General features: G+C 40.9%; 1 protein-coding gene across 4 annotated transcripts in view; it reads right to left on the minus strand.

Moving 5' to 3' along the window:
* EPHA7 (EPH receptor A7) overlaps positions 1 to 20,082 on the minus strand; it is a 259,070-nt gene that overhangs the window by 11,143 nt on the left and 227,845 nt on the right. For all 4 annotated transcript variants that reach the window (XM_061623356.1, XM_061623354.1, XM_061623357.1 and 1 more), the window contains exons 13-15: positions 19,275 to 19,484; positions 13,026 to 13,175; positions 4,217 to 4,410 (exon numbers count right to left, since the gene is read on the minus strand). In XM_061623356.1, the coding sequence (XP_061479340.1) occupies positions 4,217 to 4,410; positions 13,026 to 13,175; positions 19,275 to 19,484 (554 nt within the window). The remainder of the gene's footprint in view (positions 1 to 4,216; positions 4,411 to 13,025; positions 13,176 to 19,274; positions 19,485 to 20,082) is intronic.

Here is a 20,082-nt window from a genome sequence, read left to right on the forward strand (position 1 = left end):
TTTGTGTTCTTTTTTATTTTCTTCATTCGGACAAGACTTCCATTTTTTGAAGGAAGACTTTTTGCCTCTAACAGCTTCCTTGACTTTGCTCGTTAACCATGCTGGCATCTTCTTGGCCCTGGCGGTACCTTTTCTGATCTGCAGTATGCACTCCAGTTGAGCTTCTAATATAGTGTTTTTAAACAACTTCCAAGCATTTTCGAGTGATGTGACCCTCTGGACTTTGTTTTTCAGCTTTCTTTTTACCAATCCCCTCATTTTTGTGAAGTTTCCTCTTTTGAAGTCAAATGTGACCATGTTGGATTTTCTTGGCAATTGGCCAGTTACATGTATGTTTAATTTAATAGCACTGTGGTCACTGCTCCCAATCGGTTCAACAACACTTACATCTCGCACCAGGTCCCGGTCCCCACTGAGGATTAAGTCCAGGGTTGCCGTCCCTCTGGTCGGTTCCATGACCAACTGGTCTAGGGAATAGTCATTTAGAATATCTAGAAACTTTGCTTCTTTGTCATGACTGGAACACATATGCAGCCAGTCTATGTCTGGGTAGCTGAAGTCATCCATTATTACTACATTTCCTAGTTTGGATGCTTCCTCAATTTCACATCTCATCTCAAGGTCTCCCTGAGCATTTTGATCAGGGGGACGATAGATCGTTCCCAGTATTAAGTCCCTCCTGGGGCATGGTATCATCACCCACAATGATTCTGTGGAGGAGTCTGCCTCTTTTGGGGTTTCAAACCTTGCAGCACATGCAAGGTAATTAACTCCCATTAGTGATAAGAGCAAGAATTTATAATTATTATTTTAATTAAAACAAGAGGCTTATGAGTACTTCGAAGAGGACCAGATATTTATTTTCTTTCTGAGCCCTGGACTGGGTCTTTCATGATGCCCGGTGAAGGGGGGGGGGAGCAGGAGAGTAGCCGATAAGACAGACATCCTGGCATTGGTAATCTAATTAGCAAGGTATGTGTGGGGTTGTTGCACACTTCCAGGCCCAGTTTCATTTTGAGTAGGGAGGTGGAAACTGTGTAGATGTGGTTGATCAAAGGGAGAAGAAATTTTGAGTTAAGCAAAGCTCTGCTTTTGTAAAACCTAAGAAACATACAGATACTTTGAATGTCTGAGTGCCTGCACCAGTGGAATACTGGAGGAACTTGTAAAACTTGCTGCTACAGTATTTAGAACTGAGCATGTGGTGTGAAAGACTCCTTTTCCTAACATTTTGGCTTCTTGTTTTTCTCCACCCACCACATCTCTGAAATATATCGTATATGTAATGGTTAACCATACTGCTGCCCTGACTTACTTTATGTTTGTTGCTATTTTGTGTTTTTATTATGTTTTTATATTGATTGTGTATTTTTATTGTTTTTATTATATTTGTAAGCTGTGCTGAGCTCTGTTTTTAACAGCAGAAGGGCAGGATATAAATCCTCTTAATTGATCAATCAATATTCCATAGTGTTGGAAACTAGAGTCTGGGCATTTAAGGCTGAAAATGTTGCTTTTAAAAAAAAGATTTCTCACATCTTTCCGCAGTTTTTGGTGGTAATTCCTAGGCACAAAAGCAAAACAACTGGACAATCCAAATATTAAGATGCAAATATTTGCATAATATGCAAATAATTTGCATAATATGTAGGTAATTTGCATAACATGCAAATTAGCCTGCCCGGATTTGTGGAACTGGAATATGGCAACCCTATTAACAAGGCACTTCCGACTGACTGCTCCTGAACTCCTGCAGCCTTCCTTTCTTTCATCCCTTTCTCCCCCAGTAAAATGCCTTCCTTCAGGCCTGTTTTCTTTCTTTCTTTCTTTCTTTCTTTCTTTCTTTCTTTCTTCTTTTAAACTTTGACACGATTCGAACTCTTTCCACCCAAACTCCCTCGGGCTTTGCAAAAGGGAAGCAGCGCCACTGATCTGCAGCAAGGAAGGGAATGTTGGGCTGCGAAGTGTGTGGGGGTGGCGGTGGCAATGCCCTGGCATGACAGAAATGGGGCAGCCCAGAGTGCATAATGAGTTCCGCTGAAATCACTGTTATGACCCAGGCTAACAACTTCGGCAGCTGCACACAAGCATGCACACATGCTGATCTCTTTCTCTCTTTCACCCCCCCCGTTCTTTTCCCAGAGGAGCGGAAGCGCAGGAAGAAGAGGGGAAAAATCATTGGCCTTACATGGTGAAAGAGAAAGGCAAGTTCTGGCTCCACATGGGGTGACTGTCCCTCAGAAAATAATCCTGTGCAATGTGTGAGCTTTTATTCAGACCATGAGACACTGCTTTCCCTTCCAGTTTGCTGCACACCACCCCAGCGGAGGGGGAAAGGAGCAGCTCTGGGGTAGCCTGAGCCACCTCCACATCTCCCCAAAACCACAACAGACCATTCCTCAAGGGTCCCCTCCTTGTTCACATGCAGGCGATCCTGCAACTCTTGCAAAACAAGATTATCCTCCAATTACCGGCGATGTGACAGAAGGTGTGCACATGCATGCACACACACAGTCTCTCACTATAAAAATTACATTTCATATGTACTTAATACTTAATTTAAAAAGTGTTTTACTGTAAAAATGTCAGGAGATGAAATGGACAGAACATAGTTTTTCGTGTCAGTGGCACCCCTCACGCTCTCCAGCTTCAGCCTGCACTTGTCAAAAAAAAAGCCCTCCCCTTCTTGATTAGCAATATGGATACTCCGGAGGGAATAAACATGTAAATTTGGAGGTGGGGCCACAAGGAAACAGCAATACTAAACCTTTCCAGATGAATGTGAACTAGTGTGGATGCAAAACAGTGGATTGGAAGGTAGGAAGGTAGGAAGTGTGTGAACCTTCCAAACAGATCGTGATGGAAAAAGCTGCATCTTTAATTCAAAGTTCAGCTCCCATGTAAACCAGCCCTTGATCTTTTTTGGGTCACAGACCTCTTGTGATGAAAGCTATGGACCCCCATAGATTGACATATTTTATTGCAGTGGAAATTGATTTTTTTTTTTGCACTTGGTTCATGGATCCCCTGAAGCCCTTCCATGGTCTAGAGCTATTATCATCATGCACACCTACCTGGGAGTAATTTCCACTGAGCAGAGAGCAAGTACTTGCTTCCAACTACACAAACATCCAATACAATATTTAATAGCCCATTATGTGGGGAAATAAGTCACAGATAAAATAGCAATTATTATCAATAAAAAGCTATCTTAAGAGAAATAGGCCTGATAAATGCAAATCAAAGTGTAGTTCCATTTATGTAAGTTGAATTATGCTGGAATCATGAAGATTATATACTGATGTTGCGAGTATTATTGGACTTGACAAAAATAAACATGAGATAAAATATAGTGACTAGTGTTTTTAAAAAGCCTTGATATGATCTGATAAGAGGCAACCAGTCCTGTTCACTTGCCTGAGAATCCCTCCTTTGCATTTTATCCTTTACCCAAATAAATCCATAAGGAAGAGGAACAAGGTCTTCTTGGTAGCTGTACCCTTGAACTCACTTTCAAGGACAGTTAGTTGACTTCCGATCCATACACAGAAAGTATTTCTGTGCACCAGAGGTATAGTTGTCCATGGTCTCGGAGGAACTTAAGACCCCTTACTTTTTTGGGACTAGGGTCCCAGCAGGGTCCCTATGTCTCCAGCATGCTATGAGACAATCAGCATGAAAGAGGAATGTGTTAGTCACTAACAAGAGTCTTCTAACATGCTTCCTTGTCCATTCCTGTGGATGGGAGCCAACCAGAGTGAAAGGGGGTGAGTCAGCCATTGAGAAGACTCTTTTCAGTAACCTACACTCTTCCCTTTCATGCTTATTGGCTCCTAGGGCCAATTGAAGGCATTAACAAGGACCTCATTCTCAACCCAGCAGAAAAAAAAGGAGGGGGAGTGGCTGTGACAATTTTGAAGGGACCCTGCACTTCTGAATTTGCCACTATACTATTGTTAAAAATACGACATAGGTAACAAACTGTAGTATACTGGACAAATTAGAAATGTGCAGTGGCCTTTTCACTTCTTTTAAAACATGGAAGCTGTTCAGATTCCTCTATCAGTTCCTGCTAGCTTTATGAAAAGCCACACACAGCACAGCCTAGATTATCTGTTGGTGTACATCGCATAGCAGATAACAGCAGCTGAACCGAATTAAGAAAATACAGCCTAAAAATCTGGCCTACAACATAGAAATATAATCAGTAGCTTACCTGCTACAGGTTCCCAAAGGAGTTTTTAAGCTGTTTGGGTTCCGAATCATCTTGTCCAGAATGCCCACTATCTGCTCAAACTTTGGCCTTTCTGCACGCTCTTTCTGCCAGCAGTCTAGCATCAGCTGGTGAAGGCCTGCTGGGCAGTCCATGGGTGCTGGCAAGCGATACCCTTCTTCGATTGCTTTTATAACCTAATAGCCAAAACAACATTGTTTTGAATTTTTACAGCCCATGAAGAATCAAGCAGCCAAATTAAGCAATCAAAGCTTTATGAAATGTATCTTTCAAACAGAGCCTGTTGTTTTGACACGTGCATCCATGTTGCTGCATAATAACTTGTTTTTATTTTTCATGCTTATTAAACAGATTATTCTGTGGTGTATGCTGAGAACTTAGTTGCATTACCTAGTCAAATCAGCAGCAGGCAACAGCAATTAAATTCACCAAGGGTGTAGCTGATACATGGAGATGCTCTTTGAAAGCAATAGGCTCCCCTCCCTTTTTTTTTTGGAGGGAAACAAACAGTGTTTAAATGAACAGAGGTTTAGGAATTCATACATGCTATGCAAGAAGGTATCTGAAAATTATTAGACAACATTAAAGGACTTTTTTAAACAGCATTTCCCCATAATATTCACCCTTACAAAAGGCACAGCTAGATCTGAATGCAATGTGACATGTGTAAACATAGCTTGGCTGGGTAGTATCTAAATGAATCTGGAGAAGGAAAGTCCATTATTAACAAGAAAAGGTGGTATGTTGTGATATGGTGAAAAGGGAGTTAATGTATATAGGAAGAGATACACCCACTCTTTGACTTCCTAGCAGAGCCCATTTGGAGTTTAAGTAAAAGATAGAAACAGGGAGGGAAAATTAATCACAGGAAACAGCTACATGCCCCCAGGGCAGGATAAAAAAGCATGTTGGGAAGCAATGTGCTGATTTTAAAAAAGGTTATATAAAGTGTTAAAATGCTGTTTGAGGGTGGGGTGTGTATTTCAAGTATACTGACACTGACAGACATAACTGTGTTAGAATTGGTAAGGAAGAGTGCTTGCTCCTAATAAAGGGCAGCACAGGATGCTTCTGTTTTGCAGCAGTCTATGGAGAAAGCCAATCTCAGTACTTTTGTCTGGGATTAACCTTGGGGGAAAAAATTAAGCTGCCATGATAAATAAAACCTGGTGACAATGCAGAGCTTTTGTGGATATATATATACCAGAATGAGAACTGAAGAAATATTGCAAAGGATGAAAAGTAGACTCCAAGAACCAAAAAAGTGTATCAAATGTCCCAGCAAAATGTGAATGCACTGCAGAAAAGTATAACACTGTGTAATACCATATACCCAGACACCAGCCACGTATACAAGAATACACTTTTGTGCAATAGAGGCATTCACACACAGAAGAGGAAGGAGGTGGCTTTTTCCCCCTGATTCTCCCTCTCCTGTGCAGACACCAGCAGCCAAACAAAACAAAACAAACAAAACTGTACTGATGAATTGGGGGATCCTTCAGAACAGATTTCTGGAGGCTGCCAAGGGCTGCCTGGGGGTGGCAAGAATCACCTTCCCTCTTCTGTGTGGATGCCTCAAGCTGAATCAAAAGCTTTCACACTCTTGCAAAGGTACCAAATGGATATTAATTAAAATTTAATTTACAAGGTCACACTTTTGGCTGCAACTTTACTCCAAATACTGTCTATCATTTTTTTAAAAAAAATTAATCACATTGTATCTAATGTGTTCATATTCAGGTCATGTGCATGACAATGGCTGTAATTTCCCCCCTTATTCTATAACTCTATTAGCCATGGTTGTGAGCAAGTGTGAATAACACACACACAGATTCCTGGATGTTTGATGATTTGCTAGGGAATCTCAAACCCTTTTTTTCATATTTGAAATTTGTGGAGAGTTGGGAATTATGTAATGTAATGTATACATGTGGAAAGTATAAAGAAACATTATTTTAAAAGAGATGATGATGTAGCAATTATTTGTTAATCTACAAGACACAATGCTCTTTAGATTGAAAAGGTATTTACAATGAAAATTAAACAGACACTTATTAATAAAATGTGAATGCTCCACAAAATTGCTGCAGAAATTAGAAGCTAGATAAATATAAATATGACACGCCTTGTTGATCTGCCATGGTAATTGTAACACAATTATTTGACTGATTGGCATCAATTGATCTAGAAATCCAAACATGACAATGTTGAAGCTGGCGGAACATATCATCCAGACAGAACAAGTCAAAGAGAATGAAAGAGAAAATTGCAACAGAATATGCACTAGCAGGCATGATTGCAAATATATCTTCTTGATGGCGGAGAATGCCACCGGGAAATGACTAATAGCCAAGGTTAATGGTTCTCATTTTGACTTTAGATTTATTTCACATATGAGTGCTAAACAAATAAAACCAGAATTTCAAATGGACAATTTTAGGTAAGAACATACTGTGTTAGGAAAAAAAGTAAATGATTCTAAGATTTACAGTCAAAGCATAATGATGCAAAATGCAGCTAATGTTATTGTGGTAAGTCTGATTCTAAGAATGTAGCTTTTGTCTGAATCAATGACAACACTACATATTTAGGTACCATCTGCATCACCAAATCTTTAGTGGACTTGTATGAAGAACTTTTCCCTTAGGAAATGATGAGGACTGCTTTGACTGGTTCTGCTAAATTAGAAATCCTCAGAGGTTAACAAAAAAGAAAATCATGTTTCAATTTGCTTCTGCTTATTAAAAATTGCTACTTTTACAGAACAGGAAGTCTTCAATTGAATTCTAACAGAAACACATGAGTATTTGTGTATGTGTGTGGGTTGTTTTTTTTTTTACTTCAAATGAGTTTTATTTGTAAGCAATTTCAGCCACAAATTTAGTTTAAAAAGCAAAACAGAGCAGAGAAAAAAGCTATACATATCACAGACTATCCCTTATGCCTTGTGAATTGTGTTCAATTGTTTTTCATTTTTTCTGATTTGCGTTTTATTTTTCCAAACCAGTAGTTAATGCGTCCACATCACATTATGCTAGGCTTAAATAATTTAAGATGCAATCTTGTACACGCTTACCTGGGAGTAAGCCCCACTGAAGTCAATGGGACTTACATCTGAATAGAAATGTGCAGGATTGTGCTGAAAAGCTCTTTTGCACTAAGCAGGAAATAAATTATTTAAGTGCTAATTAGAATATAACTGGTATATTGTTCTCATTGCCAGTGAAAGAAACAGAAGCTGCAAACGAAGCCATCTGCTCTGTTTACGTATTTACAGCTCAAGCAAATACATTAACCCCAATTCAAAATTTCAGGAAGAAATATGAAAACACTGATTTTGTCCAAGTTCCCTCCCCTTCTTCTAACATATCTTTCCTTAGTCTTTTCTGAAAGATTGGTAAGCTTTGACTTTGAGGCATCTTATATTCCTGTCAGACACCTTTTATGTTTGATTCTAGTACAGAAGGAAGGTGTCAAAAGAAATGAAACTCCACTGGGTGTCTAGGGAATATAAATATTTCTCTCTCCCTACCCCAAGGACTTGTTTGCCCATATTTTGACAGTCCATGAAATCTCTGACATTGAGACCTGTCAAATATTAACTTTGCACTCTGCCAAACTGACTCATCATTTAGATTTTATATGGAAGATTAAAAACAAAAGCAAAAAAATCCTCTCTGACGTCAATCACTCAATTTTTTCAAAAAAAATATTTATAGGGAAGGCATTATTTCCTCCAGTATTTATTTACATAGTGTTTATTTACATGTTATTCCATGAGGAAATGAAACTTCACTTGGTATCTACATTTCGATTTCTGCATTTTATAAAATAGCAGGAAAATGGGAACCGGAATAGATATTACTGCCACACTAGGGGCCAGAGCACATGCTGCACCAAAAATGGCACGGATAAATTTCCCTTGGTCCTTAAGTTTCCAAATACTGTTGCATGTTTCCATGCTCCCCCTTTAACAGGGGAGGAAATCATGGGCAAATGAATAAATCAGTCTACCAGCAGTATATTGAGCAGTCTCATTTTCAGTTATTCCTTTTGGACCCATCTCTTAGCTTAAACAGGTGCTAAGAGTGATTTCCCACCTACATGAAAGTCATCTAATGGGTTGAGCACACCCTCCTGTCACTTATGGCTAAGCATTATAAACATAGAATCTGGTTCCCTTGTTCCTTTGTTACCCTCCTTGACAATCTAAAAACATGTTAGATAGAACTATTTGCTCAAGTAGCTGCTCAGCAGGGCTAGTTAGGGTGGCAGATGTACATGAGAAATCTCAGAAGCCTTGTACAACAAATTTGCAAAGCACTGTGAGGGAAAAGTTGCTTGCATTTGCTTTGACCTTGACAACACAATTGTTGCATGGTGGGGCACTGTCCAATCTAGGTTTTTGGGATCATTTTCAATGGCTGAGGCCTGATGATATGAACAGGGCACTTGCAAGGGCACAGTCTACCAAGTGTTTTCTTGATCCTTGCCTTTTTGACGAATAACAGCTAGCTGCGAGTGATTGACGAGGTGGGTCGTGGAAGTGCCTAATTCTCACTAAAACAGGGAGTGATGCCTAGAATCACAGAATAGTAGAGTTGGACGGGGCCTATAAGGCCATCAAGTCCAACCCCCTGCTCAATGCAGGAATCCAAATTAAAGCATTCCCGACAGATGGCTGTCCAGATGCCTCTTGAATGCCTCCAGTGTCGGAGAACCCACTACCTCTCTAGGTAATTGGTTCCATTGTCGTATGGCTCTAACAGTTAGGAAGTTTTTCCTGATGCCCAGCTGAAATCTGGCTTCCTGCAACTTGAGCCCATTATTCTGTGTCCTGCACTCTGGTACGATCGAGAAGAGATCCCGGCCCTCCTCTATGTGACAACCTTTCATGTACTTGAAGAGTGCTATCATATCTTCCCTCAGTCTTCTCTTCTCCAGGCTAAACATGCCCAGTTCTTTCAGTCTCTCCTCTTAGGGCTTTGTTTCCAGTCCGCTGATCATCCTTATTGCCCTCCTCTGAACCTGTTCCAGTTTGTCTGCATTCTTCTTGAAGTGTGGAGACCAGAACTGGATGCAGTATTCAAGATGAGGCCTAACCAGTGCTGAATAGAGGGGAACTAATACTTCATGCGATTTGGAAACTATACTTCTGTTAATGCAGCCTAATATAGCATTTGCCTTTTTTGCAGCCACATCTCACTGTTGCTCTGAAGAAGGTGGTGGTGAAGCCCTTTGTCAGGAGATCCTCTCTGGTCCCTGAGGTATTTAGATAACTCCTACCTGGTTGCAAATGTCCCATTCCTCAGCAAAGTGATAGAGAGGGTGGGGGCTCATCAGCTTCAGGTGTGCCTGGAGGAAATGGATTATCCATTTCCATTCCTGCTTCAGGCCCAACATTGACATTGGAATGGCCTTGGTTGACCTGATTGATGACATTTATTGGGAGAGGTACTGGGAAGTGCACGCCTGTTGGTTCTCTTTGAGTTATCTGTGGCTTTAGATACCATCGACTCTGACATCTTCCTGGATTGACTTTGCAGCTTGGGTGTTGGAGGTACCTCTAATGTTTGTGCTCCTATTTGCCAGACCTCTGCTCAAACCCGTGGCACTTGTGCTCTTGCGTACCATAGAGTTTCATCCTGTCTGTCATGCTTTTTAACATATATATGAAGCCACTGTGAGAAATCTGGGAATTTGGAATATGGTGTTATCAATATGCGGAAAATATCCACTTCTATCTCTCCATTCCATCTCAATCAGGAGAGGCCATTCAGATATTGGACCAGTCTCTGGAGGTGCTAGGCTATATGAGGACCAATAAACTGAGAGTGAATTCTGACAAGATGGAGGCAGTGATGGTGGGGCACTCTCAGGTATGGAGCTAGGCAGATAGCCCGCTTCACTCCTACTGAAAGAACAGATTCATAACTTGGGGTGCTCCTAGAGTCATCACTGTCAGTTGAACCTAGTTATAAATATAACTGAGACCTCACTGTTTTGTCTTTTGATGTGAAGAAGCATTTCGTACCAAAACTGAGAACTAATTAAGGTTTAACTCTAGTCCATAGCCATGTATCTTTGTACTCTGGCATTAGTTAAAGCTTCTGTAATGGTAAGCCCATCTCCCTTACTTGTGAAAATGACTAGGCTGTTGAAGGAATAATCCACTTCAAAAAGGTTAGTCACAGGGGACTTCAGTACACAAGAAAGAGCTCAAAGATGATAATGTAAAGGCTAGATTGGGTGCCATGCAAACAACCCCACATTCTGCACCTGTGTAAACAGGCCTGGGCCCAAGATCAAGGTGACTGCATGTTTTCATTTTCTCTCTTCTGTTTTGTAAGAAAAAAAGTGACAGCCTGAGTTTAAGTCCTAGAATGAGGATGCACAAAGTTTTATAGGTTGCCTTTTCAGAGGGGTTTTGTGGCTGGGGGTTGAAATAAATACACGGACACAAAAGCTGGGTTGAACTAAGGGTTTAGTTTATTAAACTTTAAACTAAACCCTTAAAATAACCTGCAGATATAAAACAGGTGCAGGAGTTAGGCTATGATCAAATTGCCCAATTACAGCTATTGGGTGACCACCCCTGCCAAGGCAAGGGCAAACCATTCTGCTTCCCCTACCCCCTCTACACCCAGAGGGTGAGTAGGAGGGCCTTCTCACATCACCACCCCCTAGGGCTGACAACTCCGGGTGGATGAGGTAAACTGGCCCCAAAGGCAACCCATATCCTGCCCCCAGTCCCTACAGCCCTGAACTGTAGGTGTCAAGAAACGCCAATCACCCCAAAAGGTGCCTAAGGAGGCCACCTAACTGTCCTTACCTGCTTCCCTTCCCGCACCTTCCTACCAAAGTGACCAACCAACTATAACCAAAATACAAACATTCCAGTTAACAATTTTAGATATGACAGATTAGCCAAATTAGCCAAAACAACCTATTAAACAAGGACACCCTCTAACACCACTCCATCCTGCTACCACAGTGTGGAGTAGGCAAAAAACCTGCCCGCCAACTGGGGTGAGCAGGGAAAAAATTCCTACTTGGCCCCAAAGCAACCAGCTGATCACACCATAGCAAGGGGAGGGGGGACAGGTGTCGCAGGATTGTGGGTGGCTCAAGCCTAAGTAAGCTCTGTTGCCCCCCCCCACATGGCCATGCTCTGCATGCAAGTGCAGCCCGTGGCCACGTCTGCTGCCCTAAACCAAAATGGTAGCCAGGACTTCAATCCTGGGCCACAAACATGCTCGTAGCATGGAATGGGAATTCCCCACATTGTAGGAAGATTGTATTATTTTGTTTAAATGTAACACAGATCAGTAAGATTCAGATCAGTAATAAAACTGAGAAGAAATCTCTGGATGAGAATTTATTTGTTTCTCTCTCTAATGTTTAGATGTGGTAGTTTTCGGTATTTTTGTAATGGTGTTGTTGGATTTTACAGAATATGTGGTTACTGAACTATGGCTGGGATCCAAAGCGTCCTGCAGACAAGTGTAAGTGCTTTGCATGTCCTTGCCAATTTGCCTTCCCAGCTGAAGGCCTACACACTGCTTCAGAGATCCTCAATCTTCAAGAGTGACTTTTTAAGAAGTCTAAAAGGCTTTCCTCTTCTCCCAGGCATTTTAGCATGTGTTTTTAAATTGCTTTTTAAAAATGTGTTTTTAAATTTGTATATTTGTTTTTAATGTTTTTAATTGTTGTAAACCACCCAGAGAGCTTTGGCTATGGGGCAGTATACAAATGAAATAAATAAATAAAGGGGGACTGAAAAAGCTCAAGTGTGTACATGAACATCATATGAGACTCGTTATGTCATAGCTTTTGGCTCAGTGTCATTCCTCCATCGGATGAGTCCTCAGAGGAGGATGAGGACCAGGTGACTGGCACAGCAGACCCAGGAAAGAGAACAAGCAGACCCACCCAGAAGCAGCTCCAGACCTCCCATCACTGGAAGATATTCAGGATACAGCTGGAGCCCCTCAGTCAGACTCAGTGAGTGAACAGGAGGCCTCTCCACTCCCTGCAGAACAAAGATGCCTGAGAGTAGCAGAGCAACGCAGGCGTTCTGGCCGTTAAAGGCTACAAGCTCCCGGGAGTTGCGAGGGCTGACTGCTAGTACTTGAACCAGCGACGGGAGCTTAAAAGGCAGTGAGACGCTGTTTGTCCTTCGCTGGAAGCAACATCAAAACGCCAGCGTCAGACCCTTGCCAGCCGTGCCTTGAAACCTGGATTACCCTGTTAGAATATTGAACCTTGCTTCGTTAACTGACTTTTGGAAGATGACCTAGTACGTGCACTGAGACCCCCTGACCCTCTCTCTCGTTTATCTGCTTTACAACCAAGCCTCTGCTTAGGCTGCTGCCAGCTAATTGTTTTACAGCACCATATATCACCTCGGTGCAGCAGACAGAGGCAGACACTCAGTGTCATTCATACTTATCTGGGAATGAGAACCACTGAACTCAATGGGTCTTACTTCTGAGTACATATGTACAGGATTGTCCCATTTGTCTACTAATTTATGTTTTTATGTACTATCTGTCTGTGTATGCTGTTTCATAACCTTGCTACAGCCAGTTGCTAATATAGTAGAAAATTATAATATAGCTAGCACCAGTCATTATGACAAAATAATTAGATTAAAATAGTTACAGATTTTGTGGATTTGGACATTAGGTCAACTTTGGAATTTAGAAAAATAAATAAAAATAAATTTAAAACTATGTAATTGTATACCTTTCCAAAGTAAAGTAATAATTGTACTTTTGGAACTTACATCTTGATTTGACATATCCCAGTAAGGCCTCTCTCCATAAGACATTACTTCCCACATTACTATTCCATAACTCCATACATCACTCGCTGATGTAAACTTGCGATACTGTATGGCCTCTGGAGCTGTCCATCTTACTGGTATTTTGCCACCCTATGGAAAAAGAAATTTTTTGAAACAAGCTTATAATAATATAGTGATAACAACACTACCCACACATGAAAGTGTTGGCAGTATACTATCAAAACTTATTTTGCAGTAGATGGAAGAGATAAGGGCAGACTATGAACCAAACTTTTGGAGTTATGCTAAAATAACAAAGTTTTGGAATCTGGTTTTAACAGTAGTATAAGAAATCACAGGATATATAATCTCTAAAAATCCAAAGATCATACTTTTATGTATGATAAAAGTGGAGTAGATAACGGAGATTTACAAATGACACGCAGGTTAAGCATTGCACAACTTTGGAGAGAAAAAAGAATTCCAGTAGTAGAGGAGTGGCAACAGAAGGTGTGGGAAATTGTCCTGTTAACAAAACTGTCTGGTCAAAAAAAAAAGTAATCTCCGAACAATATGACAGGTTCACAGAGAGATGGGCACTTTTTAATTTTTTTTTGTAATAAGGTTACTGGCAATATAATTCCGTATGACTCCTTTCCATTCGTATGATCCTCTCTTAATTCCCCCCCTTTCTCTTTCCTTTTCTCCCCTCTCTTAATTAAATAAGGAAAAAAGAGGCAATGGTGAAATATTGATATTATTTAAAATGGGTTTTAGGCTGCCTGCTTGTTTATTACACAAACACAACATTGAGAATATTTAGAAAGATGGTATTATTGTAGCTATTTATTGTGACCTGATCCCTTTCTTTTCAATTAAATTATTTTTTGCTTTTTTCCCCTTTCTAACCTCTGTTCCTTTATTAATTTATATATTTATTTTTTTATATTTTCACTCTTCCCCCCTTTGGAAATCATAAGTTATAATATTTGAATCAATAATAATAATAATAATAATAATAATAATAATAATAATAATAATTTAATTTTTAGGCCGCCTATCTGGCCGAAGCCACTCTAGGCGGCGTACATATTAAATTCAATAAAATAAAAAATACAGTAAATACAATAAATACAATAAAATACAAATAATCATCAGTGACAGAATAGCAGCAATTGTAATACATAGCAGCGGGGATTGAGTATATAATTAGCCCATCCCGATAGTCTCAAAGGCCTGACCAAACAGCCAAGTTTTTAATGCTCGGCGGAAGGTATCCAGGGAAGGGGCATGTCGAAGATCGAACGGGAGGGAATTCCAGAGAGTGGGGGCCGCCACTGAAAAAGCCCTCTCTCTAGTCCCCACCAACCTAACTACTTTTGTCGGTGGGATTGAGAGAAGGCCCTGCGTGGCGGATCTTGTCGGGCGGCATAGTTGGTGACGCTGGAGGTGCTCCTTCAGATAAACCGGGCCAAAACCATATAGGGATTTAAAGGTTAACACCAACACCTTGAATTGGGCCCGGAAAACTACTGGAAGCCAGTGTAGATTAAATAATACTGGTGTAGTATGATCACGGCGACGGCTGTTTGTAAGTAAACGAGCCGCCACATTCTGTACCAGCTGAAGTTTCCGGACCGTTTTCAAGGGTAACCCCACGTAGAGCGCATTGCAGTAGTCTAATCGAGAGGTGACCAGGGCATGTACTACCAGTGGGAGCTGATGAACAGGGAGGTAGGGTTGCAGCCTGCGTATGAGGTGTAGTTGGTACCAGGCTGCCCGGCTCACTGCCGAAATCTGAGCCTCCATGGACAGCCTGGAATCAAGAACAACCCCCAGGCTGCGGACCTGGTCCTTCAGGGGCAATTGTACCCCATTAAACCTCAGGTCAACAGAACCCAGCCTACCCCTGTCTCCCACAAGCAGTACCTCGGTCTTGTCAGGATTTAGCTTCAGCCTGTTCCTTCCCATCCATCCACTCACGGATTCCAGGCACTTGGACATGGTCTCCACAGCCAACTCTGGTGAAGACTTAAACGAGAGATAGAGCTGTGTGTCATCCGCATATTGGTGACACCGCAGCCCAAATCTCCTGATGATAGATCCCAGCAGCTTCATGTAGATGTTAAATAGCATGGGAGAGAGGATAGAACCCTGTGGCACTCCACAAGTGAGGGGCCAAGGGTCTGAAACCTCATCTCCCAATGCTACCTGTTGGTGCCTGTCAGAGAGAAAGGAACGGAACCACTGTAAAACAGTGCCTCCAATTCCCAGTCCTTCCAGGCGATCCATCAGGATACCGTGGTCAACGGTATCAAAAGCCGCTGAAAGATCTAGGAGGACAAGAAAGGTGAATTCTCCCCTATCTAATGCCCTCCTCATATCATCCACCAGAGCGACCAAGGCTGTTTCAGTTCCATGTCCAGTCCTGAAACCCGATTGGTATGGATCCAGATAATCCGTTTCATCCAATAATAGACTGGATATTAGTTGAACCTGTTTTGATTAACCACTTTTTTTCCGTTTTCCCATTTACTTTTGAATTTATTATAAAGGCACAACTAAAAACAAAATACTCATGAGACAGCACTGAACTAGTTGAATCATACCATGATATAGCAGCATTCTGAGCTTTTTTAAAAAAATGTTGGCAGACAGATTACTATATCTAGATTACTAGATCTTCATCTTTGTGCAATCATAAAAGAAAGTGAAAATTATGAAAGTAAACTGTGCCTATGGGAGTTCTCACAGATTATAGCTATTTTTTTCTACATAGTCATCCTATGTGATCTGTAAAATCATATGAAACAGCTACTACTGGACTGTACCGCTTCAGAGCACTGCAGGGATAACATATTTAAATACAAACAAATACAAATGTTTCCTATATGTTGAAAACTATATCAGGAAGAAGTGTTTTCTTATTCTTCTATTATTTTTCTAATATGTTAATTTTTAACATATAGGAAACCACCATATTGAAACACATTTTTCCTCATTCTTAATATGCTAGTTTTCTGCCATCCAGAGAGTGCATGAAAATATACAGATAGAAGTTAGGGAACTGGGCTGGGACAGTGGTATGCAGATGCTGTAATGCAGCATTTGGAGAGCGGCCAGCAGTAATCAGAGCAGGTGTGTAGACCTTCACAGAGCACCGCTGACAGTTCCACAGATATTGTACTGCAGGGATTCGGAACCTGCAGCACTCCAGATGCTTGAGTCCAACCCCATCAGCACCTGCCAGAATGGCTAGTGGTACAGGATGATGGGAGCTGTATTGCAACAACATCTGGAGGACCACAGATCTCCCAATCCTGTTGCATTGTTTGCAATGAACTTACTAATAAGCATGCTTTAAATATGAATGTTCACTGCTTGCAATAGTTATTTTTATTGGCATCTTTACCCTGCAACTGTGACTTGGTTTATAAGTAAATAACAAGAAGTATTTCAAAGCTGGGATTGGCCTGATTTGTGCTTGTGCAGGTAGAACTGCTGTTAGCACATGTTCAGTACTTGATTAGTTTAAACCCATGGGGAACCTCTAGAACAGGGACCAAATGCGGCCTTCAGGGCCTCTCAACCCAGACAGCAATTAGGCTTCTACAGAACTTGCATCAGTGCCAGTGGGGCATTTTTGGAGGAGGTCACAGATGGAGAGGGAAGGAATAATCCTTCGTATGCGCTGCAATCCTGTCCCCTCTGAAAATCACCCCCTGTTCAACATTTTTTTTTTAAAAAAAAACTTCCATTGGTGCCAAATGCAGGCTTTTAAAAGTCTACTTGCCATGCAGGGGGGTATCTTTTTTTGGGAGGGTTGCAGCTATAGAGGGAAAAATTAATCCTCCCTGTGTGCTGCAACCTCATGAAAGGCAACAATTTGGTTTGATTGGTGCCAATAGGACTTTTTAAAAAATGTCTAAGTGCTGTGTGGAGAGGAAAGGGGAGAGAGAGAAGATAAATATTTAAATGGATGGATGGGGATTGTGAATGGGTTTGTGTACGTGTATGAAAGAAAGTGATTGTGTGTGTGGTAGACATGGAAATATCTATCAATTTTGGTTTCCTCAGTTTCTCATTTTTCCAATCTTAAATTCAGTTTTCCACATTTCTGCAGCAATTTGTGATTTTTTTTAAAAAAATTGCTCATGAAAATTCTCCAGCATTTTAATGTGAATTTCTCCTAATAAACATACTTTGTAGGCAGTTTTCACTAATGTACACATTTCTGCAAGCAGTTTCTTGTCATATAATGCATTTTTGTATTATTTTCACTCATATATTCGTTTTTATGCACATTTCCCCCAATACATGCATTTATGTAAACGTTGGTTGGTTGGCTGGTGAACTGCAGTGCAATACGTGGAAAAGGGTGGATTTCGAAGGATGGCTGCGTTTCAGTTCTCATATTGTTTTGGAAAGTGCAGATTTGATAGATTTGGCTTGAAATGCGAACTGAATCAAATTCCTCGCCCATCCTAATGTGTGGAAGTGGCTCTGGCCCCACTCACTGTTTTTAGTGAGTGCTGGCATGTATTCACTGGAAGATTTTCCATGAAGGAATGCAGTCCTCAGGCTGGAGCTGAAAAATGTTTCCCACTCATGCTTTAATATTTTATTCAGTCTTGATGAGAAGCTTCCCTTGCTTCCTAATAGATGCATTTTAGTCCAGTCTTCGTATTCTTGTTGGTGAGGATGGTGACAGAGTAGTTTCCTTATTAACCTGTCATCTGCAACACCCATTTTTATTCCATCCTGCCACTTTTCAGCATTAGGCTCACTTCCACATGTGTGGGAATTTTGGATGTGTGTGGAATGGAGAATATATACTGCAGGAACAAACATGTGTCCTAGGAGAACAGCTACTGAACTCAAGAAAAATCTATTTTTCAAAAACCATTTGTGGTGGGAACTTGAAATTAGTGGCCTAAATACAATTCTAGTGGGGTGAGAGTCACACTTGATTAGTAATGTGGCACTTTTACACATGGCCCCAGCTTGCCTCCATCCCCCAGTCAATTATTACATTATTATTCTTAATGTTATCTTCTCTCAGTTATTAACATTGGTAGGACTGACTGACAATTCCTGTTAGAGACACTGCTTACTATTAGCCCAGGATAATGGATTAATGTTCCTTCAAAGGGTGCTAATGTTTGCAAAATAAAGATGTTTGGTTAGAATTGGAAAGTTATCAGAGCTTGGAGAATAAGGTAGGGGTGTGTGTGTGTGTGGGGGGGAGAGAACAAACAAGAGGCAGGGAGTTTAGAGACAGAGAAAGAAAAGACAGAGAGAGAGCAGTTCTTTGAATAAAGGCCCTTTGGGATACGATGTACCTCCCCCTCTAAGGACTTGATGTGGGGTTGTGGTTCTACTTTCTTGTAGGAATGTGCATTCCACTTGCCCCCACTTGTGCGCTACATGTACATTTGTAAATAAAGCGAGTATTAGAAAAATACTACAAGTTATCAGTATCCTTATGTAAGTTTAAAGCTGACAGCGAGGACATTGAACTTGTCAAGGATTATCAATATCTTGGCACAGTCATTAACCAAAATGGAGACAATAGTCAAGATATTAGAAGAAGGCTAGGACTGGGGGAGGCAGCTATGAGAGAAGTAGAAAAGGTCCTCAAATGCAAAGATGTATCACTGAACACTAAAGTCAGGATCATTCAGACCATGGTATTCCCGATCTCTATGTATGGATGTGAAAGTTGGACAGTGCAAAAAGTGGGTAAGAGAAAAATCAACTTATTTGAAATGTGGTGTTGGAGGAGAACTTTGTGGATACCATGGACTGCGAAAAAGACAAATAATTGGGTGTTAGAACAAATTAAACCAGAACTATCACGAGAAGCTAAAATGATGAAACTGAGGTTATCATACTTTGGACACATCATAAGAAGACATGGTTCACTAGAAAAGACAAGAATGCTTGGGAAAACAGAAGGAAATAGAAAAAGAGGAAGGCCAAGCAAGAGATGGGTTGATTCCATAAAGGAAACCACAGACCTGAACTTACAAGATCTGACCCGGGTGGTTTATAACAGATGCTATTGGAGGTCGCTGATTCATAGGGTCGCCATAAGTCGAAACCGACTTGAAGGCACATAACCACCACCAGTATTCTTCCTTCCAAATGTCACTCAACTCACAGAACACTGCCCCAGAATTCTCACCACTCCTGGAAGTGTGCAACAATATACTTGAGTAGATTGTGTTTTTTTAGTGTGCAACTCACTGTTGTAGTGTAGACAGCTTCTGGATCATCTTCTATGACTCTGGAGAGGCCGAAGTCTGACACTTTACAAACAAGATTGCTGTTGACCAGAATGTTGCGTGCTGCTAAGTCCCTATGCACGTATCCCATATCAGCCAAGTATCTCATTCCAGCAGCAATTCCTCTCAACATCCCCACCAGCTGAATTACTGTAAATTGCCCATCATGTTTCTAAAGTAAAAGACAAAAGCAGAGAAATACTCCTTAGTGCAGCTGAGAGGGAAAGAGAAACATTTTAAAAATCTTGGTACTTTAGGACCAGTTCTCCCACAGCCCTGGGTCTATGTATTCCACATGCAGCATGGCATTAATGTTTCAGTCTCATGTGTGACTTGCCTCCCACAACCTACTTGTATGACATTAAGTGTTAATCCAGGCTTACACACATATATCCGTAGTCTGGTCCATGTAATCTGTCCATTTTCTTTTCTTTTTTTTGCAGCAGCATACTCATAGGAGCAGGCCTATTTGTGTATGAATGAACATGTGTAAATCCTAGTTCACGTGAAATTTCTTCCACAAGGGTAGAGGAATATGTTACCCTATGGGAGTTATGTATATACTGGTTCTTAGCATTTGGGGGAAAAATACATTTTGAGGGCGAAAGAGAAGTATACACTACATGACATGTATGTTGCCACTCATCCATCCATGCTCCGCAAGTGTGCAATCGCATTACAGAAAAGTAACTGTTGAATTAGTATGGGAGCATGATAGCAGTACTATGATAGCAGTATTATAGTTTGGGATCCATGCAGTACATTTAGCT

This window comes from Rhineura floridana, chromosome 4 (genome assembly GCF_030035675.1).
Source record: "Rhineura floridana isolate rRhiFlo1 chromosome 4, rRhiFlo1.hap2, whole genome shotgun sequence".
Classification (NCBI taxonomy): domain Eukaryota; kingdom Metazoa; phylum Chordata; class Lepidosauria; order Squamata; family Rhineuridae; genus Rhineura; species Rhineura floridana.